The sequence below is a fragment of the Diadema antillarum genome, unplaced genomic scaffold (genome assembly GCF_040938485.1).
Source record: "Diadema antillarum isolate AM-2024a unplaced genomic scaffold, OU_Dant_1.0 seq00000696_RagTag, whole genome shotgun sequence".
Taxonomy (NCBI): domain Eukaryota; kingdom Metazoa; phylum Echinodermata; class Echinoidea; order Diadematoida; family Diadematidae; genus Diadema; species Diadema antillarum.
This window is the reverse complement of record NW_027271601.1, coordinates 2437455-2448291: the sequence shown is the minus strand read 5'-3', so window position 1 is coordinate 2448291 and position 10837 is coordinate 2437455. Positions and strand designations below refer to the sequence as shown.

Sequence of the window (10837 nt, the reverse complement as noted above, 5' to 3'; positions counted from 1 at the left end):
GTTGTGCTGCCATAAATTGCCGGTGCATATTGCGTTGTATACTTTGTCGAAATTTAATTCAATTAGTTGTTGATATTTCGTGGTCAAAGTAATCATACGCATGTATGATCTATATATATCTGTCTATATATCTAAGTCACGGCGATGACCCGTGCCCTATTAACTTGAACAGATTTTGCTCTTCTCTAAAGTTCGACGTTGTTTTACTCCAGAAAGATTCGATTTGTAGTTTGTTAGCAGTTTACTTTGTTTTTATTATACTCTCAATTTAGGTATACATTTTTTTCGATTGAAAGTATATAAGCATTTTAGAGGGTTGCCACCCCGTCAGCAGGAAATCAATTTACGGATTTGACATTGCCAAATATAGCACAGTGGTTAGGTGTAACATAACCTGTATTGAAATTGGGAGTGAGATAACATGAATGATATTGCCTTGATGCTTTACCAACATGATTAAGGCCGAGATGCAACTACATATTGTATTGGTGACAGCTGCCAGAGATTCTGTAGAGTGAGCTGCTCTGTACTACAAGTTGTCAATCTGGCAGTCTCCGCTCCCGAAGGAAAATACGTTGAGGTAACCGCAGCGCGCGAAATGATTTCCGGAGGAATAGAGCTTCTCCCCTCCAGCTGAACCGCCGCATTGCGATGCTTGACTGATGTCACTCTCCCAGTTTCCATTCACCACACTCTTCAGCTCAAACCATCCTTGCTCCGTCTCGCTGCAGTCCATCTGTATGTCCAGCATCCAGTAGTGTTCTCCCCACTGATTGAGAGGCGTGTATCCATAGCCATGTGTGTCCACGGTGGCAAAGTAGTTGGCATCATTGGTGGTCCAGACCATCGGGGAGCCATTTGCTGCCTGTCCGTTGTACGTCCCCTGTTCATCCTCAGCACCGTACCAGTCGAGGTAGCGATCATTAATACTCCAGTAACTGAACTTTTCGTTGCTGCTTCCTTCGATCAGGTGATAGATAGGAATGGCACAGGCACTTGTTTCCGCGTTAGTCGTACAGCCACTTCGGCGCGCGTCGTCTATACCCCCACGCAGGAAAAGATCTTCACCGTTGACTGTTTGCTTTTGGATGAAGATGACAGTGCGCTCCAATTGGGGATTGGGGTTGGAAGTTTTGGGTTCGGATGTCGTGGTTGTGGATGTTACTCCCGGTTTCGGTGTGGTTGTCTGGATAGGGCCATTCTTTGTCGCACCGACGTGAATGAGCAACAAGGAATCCTCGTCATTATTGTCGACATAGATATCGGCATAGCCACTGCCATCTACGACGACTGTCTCATCTCCAGTGCAGGTGTTTTGATTTGGATCATAGTCTACACGGGCCAGGTTGCAGTACTCGCCAGTCGGTAAACCGGTTTGTAGTCTATTGTTTATGGGCGACCAGTCTCGATTGATTGCTATGAAGGCGCGATTCCCCCGAGAAAAGGCAGCCTTTTGGTAATCGCCCCACCAATTTTGTACTGGTTCATTGCCTGCCTGATTCCGCCACTCAACCATGTTCTTGATAGGTCTCCAGCGATGTTCACATACCCAGTCTCCATTGCAGTTTCCATCGGAGTCAAATGAGGGTCCCTGAATGCTCCAGTCGCTGTCACTGACGTGTGGTGGTCCTTCCCAGTCCTGATCAAAATAGTAGCTACTCATGATACGAGGGAATCCATGAGGCCAAGCCAACATGAAGGCAACGGCCAAGGTATAATACCTTCCATTTTTATGAGTGACCAGAAAACCACCGCCGCCGTGTCCACGTTGATTGTCATGATTATCGATGAATACCAGGCCATCATTGTCGCTGAGCTTGACGCCCCAGGTACCAAAGCTTTGGAAGTTACTGATCTGGTTACTCCCGCCGTCGCGGAAAGCTTCACTGACCGTCTTGCCATAGATGAAGTCGGTCACCCTAGCCACGCCACTGTATTCTCCCGCTGTCACGGCTTCTCCGCTATCCTGGTCAATCACCTCTTGGTAGAAGAAAGGGCGCGTGGAAGCAGGAAAGTATGCCGTGTTTAGATCGTTGGTCATGTCGAAGATTGCGATGAGGTCGTCTGGCCACATGTGCTTAGCAGCATCTATGCGGAATCCGGCAACCCCAATATCGATCAGGTCATTTAGGTACGCGGTTATTCTTCCCCGGACATGATCAAGGGAAGTATCCAAGTCCAACAGGCCAACCAAGTTGCAGTTGCGCACCTGCGAAATGCAGTGAAATTAGGGAACGTGATCAGATTGAAAAAAAAAAAAAATACTTCCAAATGAAATATTAAAAGTCGTGACAGCGTTCTTTTTTTTTTTAATCTTAATCTTTCGTGGACGGGGACGAATAAACTTAAGTATCATGTTCGTGACAGTATTTTTTTTTCAAAATGTCTCAATGAAACATAGGGAAGACATATTGACTCGTCTGTCTTAATTCCTATGATATACATGTGCAGTGCATGGTTGCCCTCTTACTATATATACGTAAAAGTCACGTAAGATGAAACAGTCATTAATTTTAGGCTAGGCCGTATACACGAAATTTTCTGTGTAGGAGCAAAAGTATCCCCCTTCCCACCCCCTTAATATTCCGATTGAATAAAGTTTTGAATTCAAAATAATTTTTGTTTTTAGAACATCCTTATGCCAAACTTATTTTATTTCTTTTTTAACGTGTATTTATCCCCAAATCATACAGAATTAGACTAACTTTAAGTTTGGAGCAACTGTTCCTGTTGCGTACTACCCTGAAGTAAGGAGAATTTAAAAAATATGGTGGTAAAAGATTTGAAGAGGGAGTGTGTGGTACTACCAGTGGGTGGCAACATTAAAACAGTGAGGAATAATGGGAACGAATAGGGATTCGTTCGGTGATTCTTGTGGGTTACAAACTCCCATTATTCGCATCATTACTAGCGTCACTTATACTCTAGAGAGGACAAATAACCAGTTCTTTAATTTGTACTCACTATTTCCGCGTCGTTGTAAGTGTTGATGTTGCCACCGGTCTTACAATTCCCACATGGAACGTTGAAATGTGCTGACGTGTAGGACGCGTCAGGGAAGTCGTAAGTATCGGTATCGAAAGGCGAGTTTGCACTGCCGTAATCTTGACCTGTGTACATCGGGTACGAAAAGCATTTATTCTTCAGCCACCGGCTTTCTCAATTTTTCATGGCCCCGTTATAAAACAGCGACCTCATCGTCCCTTGCCAAGAACTGTCTAGAAGTATTCTGGCCTGAGGTTTGATAGATAATATCTCATAATCGTATTATTATTTGAATTAAAAAAAAAAGGAAATGAACTCACTTGTTGCGACTTTTCATTTCCAGCTCTTATATTGAAAAAAATTAAAAAATTACATCAGTCTATAGTAACTCACACTCTACAATCAAAGAGTAACTTTACACGAACTTATGTGCGATGGAAACCATTCAATATCCTCAATCTGTAATAACTTTAGTGTAATGTTCATTTATTTCAAAAGTAAACTCTTTGTAAACTCAAGATCCATGCCGTTTTACGTATAAATTCTGTCACAAGCAATGACGAACTTTCTCCAACCTACGATAAAAAGAATACACGAAATGAATGGTTGGTTATAAATTATATTACAAATAGCAGGGGTAATCGTGTTTGTTCAATCTCCAAATTATATAGGTTTACTCTTAATCTTTGTTTCATTTCTTAAGCTGGCGTGCCCCTGCTAGAACGGCTTTGTGGAAAGTGTGTAATGGAGAATCGATCTGTTTGTTCCAAAGAATTGCACTAACACGAGTATGTCAACTATGTCTTGTTGTTTTTATGTGCGTTTATCTGTTTGTTGTGGGTTTTTTTTTTGTGGGGGCATAAGTTCTGACTGCTTGCACATTGAAACCAAGCTTAAAACTGTATTACTTTACCCATTCAAGGTTTAATGTTCACATGAGTCATTTCATTTCTGGAGTCTTAAAAAAATTCTTAAGTACTGAAATAATTCAAGTAAAAACATCAAATTTTCACATTAGATGTAAAAACTTAAAGCACAAGTTCACCTTGCTATGCATGTGGATTGAGTGAATGCAACAATGTCAGTAGAACATATCAGTGAAAATTTGACGAAAATCGGACAATCCGTTCAAAAACAAAATTGATTTTATAAGTTTCAGTGCAGTCACTGCTGGATGAGACAACCACAGTTTGTGATGTTTCATGCGTATAGAACGACATAAGAAAATATAAAGAGAATTCCACATTTTATTTTTATTTTTTTTTTTGGGGGGGGGGGAGGGGAGGAGTAGGACCTACACATTCCCTCGGCTTGTTACTGACATACAGATGTGAATGTATATGCTAAGGTTAATATCATTACCCAAAAGGAGCAAGTCAAGTGTTCTTGTATTGTGCGAAACTGAAGTAGCCTTCTCATCCAGCAATGGCAGCACTGAAACCCCGAAAATTCATAGCTTTTTAACATACAACGTGTATTGTTAGATTTTCCTCAAACTTTCACTGATATGTTCTAATAATATTGATGCATTAATGATTTGTTCACTCAATCCTTTTATATGTTAAGGTGAACTTGTCCTTTAATATGAGACATGAGAATGAATTTTAGATAACTTCATACACTGATGTATAAATGTAAGTACATACGTATTATGTGTGTAGGTCCTATCATGTTTATGAGCGCAATTAAAATCTATTCATTGTCATATTCTATAACACAAAGTATTCCAAACATCAAACCACCATGAAAAACTAAAAAAGCCAATATTGACGAGTTGCACTCTATGTATAATATACATTAATAGCGAACAAACTGCAGGCACAGCTGCAAACACATTGTTTCACTGAAATGACATGAAAGTTCTTCGTACAGAACGATTTATTCTTACCAGCATCTTCTCCGCACATGTGGTTGACTACCCCATCGACGTAGATCCGGACCTTGGCGGCGTTACATCGCTGCACCATGTCGATCAAATCTTCCCGCGAACCTCGTCGGCTACCTAGCTTGTAGCTCACCGGCTGATAGCTCTCATACCAGGGACGCTTGACGTTCGGGTCCCAAGAAGGTTCGTAGATAACCCGATGTTCATGGGGTGGTGAGATCTGGACCCCGCCGAATCCGTTAGGTCCCAAGAAACTGGAAGCATGATATAAATCCGAGAAAAAATATAAGCCCAATAGAGCACAGAGAGAATAATGTGAAAGGAAGAGGTAGATGGAGAGAGAGTGAGAGAGAAAGGGAGAGAAAGAAAGATAGAGAGGGGGAGAGCTGGACGCCATCCACATACACACAAAGTCATCTACGAACGTGGGATCTCGTATCATACTACAAAGTGGTTGGACTCGTTGAAAGTCCATTCGTTAGTAGGTCCATGGTGATACACACACTCAAAATGATTGAACAGGACAGTATCCAGGTATAACAGACTACACTCTTTCATACCACAAAATTTATGCAGGGGGCGGCGGTTCGACGGTGGGGGGGGGGGGGGGGCGGGGTGGGGGGGGGGGACTACTGCACTAAGAACTGCCTGATGGAAGTTCATTCTCATATACATGTACACAAAAACAAATCTGTGAAGATCTGAGCAAAATCAGAACGTTACGCTAATTTGAAGTGTTGGTATTATCTTTGGTACCTCGCTGATACCACATATATGCTGTTGTAGTTGTTGTTTTTACCAGCTTACTTCGTATAAAATGGTAAATTTGCTTATATATCGCATCAAGTATCACCTGAGGTATATGCATCAGTAACCCGATTGGTTTGTCTACAAATAATGAATGTATAGGACCCTGTGTCTTCACTGTGAAGGAGAGGCAAATTAGATACATTCTATCAAGGACAAGAACTTGATCATGGCGGATAGTGACACCCAGTGTTATTGACGCTTACCTGAACTGGCATTCTATAAATTTCCAGATTCTACCAGAGGTTCTCATTCAGCTGTCATTTTTTTTTTCCTTCACTACAGTCACGTGAAACTGCAAAATCTTGAAGTTAGCTCTATGAATATTATCCCCACATTCAGTCTCATCAAAATGTGCGTAATAGTCTCTCAGCACTCATAATCAGGGGCGGCGCAGCCGTGGGGGCCGTGGGGGCTTGGGCCCCCACACTTTTTGTGCACCATACAAAGGAATACATAAGGTGTCATCACTTTGGGCCCCCACACTTTAGTGGGCCCCCACACTTTTGAAAACACCGCGCCGGCCCTGATAATGACTGGTGAAGCTCGGCAACGTGAGTCTTAAAAGTCAAAGTCACTCTGGTGGTCCATTGTAAGACGACTGAGCAAACGGTCTCAGCATGTACAAACGATCTGTGAACTGCAAGGATTGTAACAAAATGCTTTAGCTCATAGTGTTGAGGCGAAGTAACTTTGATCGTGACTTATAGTAGAGCGGCATAGCTTGAAAAATTAGAGGAATTGTGCATTTTATGATAAAAGCACCAAATTTCGCACACATGTTGACAATTACATTTGAAATAAGTTCATATATTGGGCCATCGTAAATAGCGCCCTCAACGGCCATGGCAGCCATTTTTCAAAATGGCCGCCATAAATGCCAGTTTTCGTATAAATTTACAAATTTCAGAAGGGAAAATCAATGAGATTTTGCAAACGGGTGGGAAATAACATTCAAAATAAATTTGGATATTGGGCCACCGCAAATTGCGCCCTCAACGGCCTTGGCAGCCATTTTTCAAAATGGCCGCCATAAATGCCATTTTTCACCAAAAAATAAAAATTTCAGAAGGAAAATCAGTAAGATTTTGCAAGCGAGTGGTAAATAACATAAAAAAAAAATACAGATATTGACCCATCGTAAATAGCGCCCTCAACGCCCATAGCAGCCATTTTTCAAAATGGCCGCCATAAATGCCATTTTTCTAAAAAATTTACAAATATCAGAAGGGAAAATCAATAAAATTTTGCAAACGTGTCGGAAATAGCATTCAAAATAAATTCAGATATTGGGCCATCGCAAATTGCGCCCTCAACGGCCATGGCAGGGATTTTTCAAAATGGCCACCATAAATGCCAGTTTTCGTAAAATTTTACAAATTTCAGAAGGGAAAATCAATTAGATTTTGCAAACTAGTGGGAAATAACATTCAAAATAAATTTAGATATTGGGCCATCGCAAATTGCGCCCTCAACGGCCATGGCAGCCATTTTTTTTTTAAATGGTCGCCATAAATGCAATATTTCGCAAAAAATTTAAAATTTCAGAAGGGAAAATCAACAAGATTTTGCAAACGAGTGGGAAATAAAATTCAAAATTAATATAGATGTTGGGCCATCGCAAATTGCGCCCTCAACGCCAATGGTGGCCATGTTTAAAAATGGCTGCCATAAATATCACCTTTTTCTCTGAAATTACTTATTCCAGAAGGAAAAGTCAATAAACTCTTGCACTCAATTTAAAAATTTCGTTTGAAATTTATCTTGCGCTTATGTATTACATTATTGTAAATAGCGCCCTCAATGGCCATTGGAGCCATTTTTCGAAATGGCCACCATGGATTCCATTATTTTTTATTTCCTGATTTCATAAAAAGTCAATAAGATTTTGCACACAATTTTAAAATTATGTTTGAAATAAATATTTGTATTAGATTATTATAATACTGCCCTCAACGGCCATGGCCGCCATACTCCAAAGTGGCTGTCATTGTCATAATCATTTTGTTTTAAAAAAATGGTAATTTCAGAAAGAATAATCAACAAATGTTTATATAAATTGAAAGTCATGTTTAAAATCAAACAATATATCTAGATTGCATTAACTCTAGAAATTGTTCCTTCGCAAATTTTCAAGAAGAAAACGAAATTGCTAATAACGGTAATTGCAGCCATTTCCAAAATGGCTGTCATAGGTGCCATTTTTCTTTTATGAAGATGTCCTAATGCCGGAAGAAGACAATAAACATTTTTTTTTTTTTGCGCAAGTTCACAATTACATACAAAGAAGTTTAGACATTGAGCCATCATAAGCTGTGTTCTCAATTGCTATTTTAGCTATTTGTCAAAATGGCTACAATGCACTCTTCTTTTTTGTCTTGAAATTTACTTAACTTCAGAAGGAGAAGACAGTAGAATATCCACAGAGACATTAATCTGAAATATGGTGTTAAAGAAATCATTTGAGGAACACCTAAAATAAACAAGGCAAATGCTTAGCGATTATATCTCACCAATGATGAATGCATATTTTAGGTGGCAAACATGAAAAATTTCTGAAAAAGAATAATATGAATATCCAGGAATAATGGCGCCATGTATTAACTTTGAGAGTAACACCATATCATTGAATATATGGGACTATATGGCGTGTATCAATTCTAAAATGTAACTTCCTAAATATTCTTAAAGGGATGGTACAGTATTGGCGAAGATGAGAATTGGGCTTTTAACTTTTTTGCGAGATACGAAGAAAACACATATGATATAGTACAGAGCATACCATTTTAAGAGGAATTCAAAGTTTATTTGATGAAAATTTGGTTTGGAATGACAGAAACATCCAAAAACAAAGTAAAACAAAGCGATCGTCATAAAGTGTGGATCCCACACTTTTCAGAATCGCTCTTTTTTGGATATCTCAGCAATTTCAAAACCAACTTTCATGAAATAAACGTTCAATTCCTCAAAGAATTACATGCTCTTTCATATTTCATAAGAGGTTTCTCATATCTCACCATGTTAGAAACCTGAAATTAGGTCTCAACCAAAAGAGTACGATCCCTTTAAGACAGATACGAAAAAATGGGCATTCATTTTACGAAAAAAGTTAATTTACTTGCTGTGCTTCCATAAAAACATATACTTTTGATATCCATACTGTTAGCCGTCACACGCGAAATACTGCAATTAGAACTAAAATGAAAACATGAATTTAGAACTAACCCATCAATGAAACCTATTTTAAAATCTAAATTTCTTTGAACACCAGAGTGCATTTGTTTAGATATAATGGCTGTTTAGCAGTATTCTATTGCTTTCTCCTTCTGGAATAAGCAAATAAAAAAAGGAGTGTGTGGAAGCCATTTTGACAAAGAGCTACCGTAGCCGTTGGAGACGATGTTTAAATGGTGGCTCAATATCTTCATTTCAAATTCAAATTCAAATTCAAACTTGAATTTATTTGAATGTCTTTTGTCAATATGCACAAGAAATTGTATTGTCTTCATCTGGCATTATTATATTTTCAAGAAACAAATAGCATCTATAGTGGCCATTTGGAAAATGGCTGCCATGGTCGTTGATGGTGCCATTTGTAATGACCTCATATATTATTTTCTTTTGAATATGATTTCCAACATATGTACAAATTTCATTGATTTTCTCTCTGAAATTAGCAAATCTTTCAAAAAAACAAAAGAAAAAAGAACCAGACATCCATGTTGATCAGCATGGCCCTTAAGGGCGCCTTCTAAGAAGACCTTATACTTACATTTATTTTTTAGCATAATTTTCAACTTGTTTGCAACGTCTTATTGACTTTTCCTTCTGACATCAGCAAATTTATGCCAAAAAAGGGGGGCATTCATGGCAGCTGTTTTGAAACTTGGCTGCTATGGCTGTTGAGGGTGTACTTTTGGATGGCCTATTATCAAATTCAGTTTGAATGTAATTTTCCACCTTTGTGGAAATTCTGATTGACGTCTGCAACACGAAAAAAAAGACATTCATGGTGGCCATTTTGAAAAATGGCTTGAATGGCTATTGAGGGGGCAATTTGCAATGGCCCAATAAGTTTACTTTGGAATGTAATTTCCCACCTGTTTGCAAAATCTCATTGGCTTTCTCTTCTGATTTTAGTAAATCTTTTCGAAAATATAGCATTTATGGCGGCCATTTTGAAAAATGGCTGTCATGTCCGTTGAGGGCGCAATTTCAGATGGCCCAATATCGAGATTTATTTTAAATGTCATTTCCCATTTAGGCCTACTACCAAAATTTCATTGACTTTTCCTTTTGGAATTAGCATTCTTCTTAATGAAAAAGTGGCACCTATGGTGCCCATTTAAAAAAGAGATGTCTGCCATAGCCATTGAGAGCGCAATTTTCAATTGCCCAATATCTGGATTTATTTTGGATGTAATATCCCGCTTGTTTGCAAAAAAGGAAAAAAATAATTGGCTTTCCCTTCTGAAATTTGCATTTCTTAACAAAAAAATATGGCATTTATGGCGGCCAATTTGCAAAAATGGCTACCATGGCCGTTGAGGGCGCAATTTTTGATGGCCCAACATCTAGATATATTTTGAATGAATTACAATTTATGGGCAAAATCGTATCAACTTTTCCCTTCTGAAATTTGCAAAATCATCGAAGAAGTGGCACATTAGACAGCCATTTTGAAAAATGGCTGTCTTGGACGTTGAGGGCGCAATTAAGAATGGCCAAATATCTAAATTCATTTTGAATGTAATTTCCTACTTGTTTGCAATATCTTACTGGCTTTTCCTTCTGAAGTTAGCAAATATAAATGAAAAAATGGCATTTATGGCGGCCATTTTGAAAAATGGCTGCCATGGCCGTTGAGGGCGCTATTTCCGACGGCCCGATATCGAGATTTATTTTGAATGTAATTTCCCATTTGTAACCAAAATCTTATTGACTTTTCTCTCCTAGAATTAGCAACGTTTACGAAAACATGGCATTTATGGCAGCTATTTTTCAAAATGGCTGCCATGGACGTTGAGGGCGCTATTTACGATGGCCCAATATCTAAATTTAATCTGAACGTGATTGTCAACCTGTGTACGAAATTTGGTGCTTTTATCACAAAATGCACAATTGTTCGGCTATGCCGCTCCACTATTATAAGAAACATGA

The 10837-nt window shown here is 39.0% G+C and overlaps 1 protein-coding gene across 1 annotated transcript in view; it reads right to left on the bottom strand.

Annotated features, from left to right (window-relative positions):
• Positions 1 to 529: 529 nt before the first annotated feature.
• The window catches only part of LOC139737550 (alpha-amylase B-like), a 47609-nt gene continuing 37301 nt past the window's right edge, over positions 530 to 10837 (bottom strand). The window contains exons 2-4 of the mRNA XM_071648228.1: positions 4874 to 5124; positions 2965 to 3110; positions 530 to 2209 (exon numbers count right to left, since the gene is read on the bottom strand). Coding sequence (XP_071504329.1) covers positions 530 to 2209; positions 2965 to 3110; positions 4874 to 5124 — 2077 coding nt within the window. The remainder of the gene's footprint in view (positions 2210 to 2964; positions 3111 to 4873; positions 5125 to 10837) is intronic.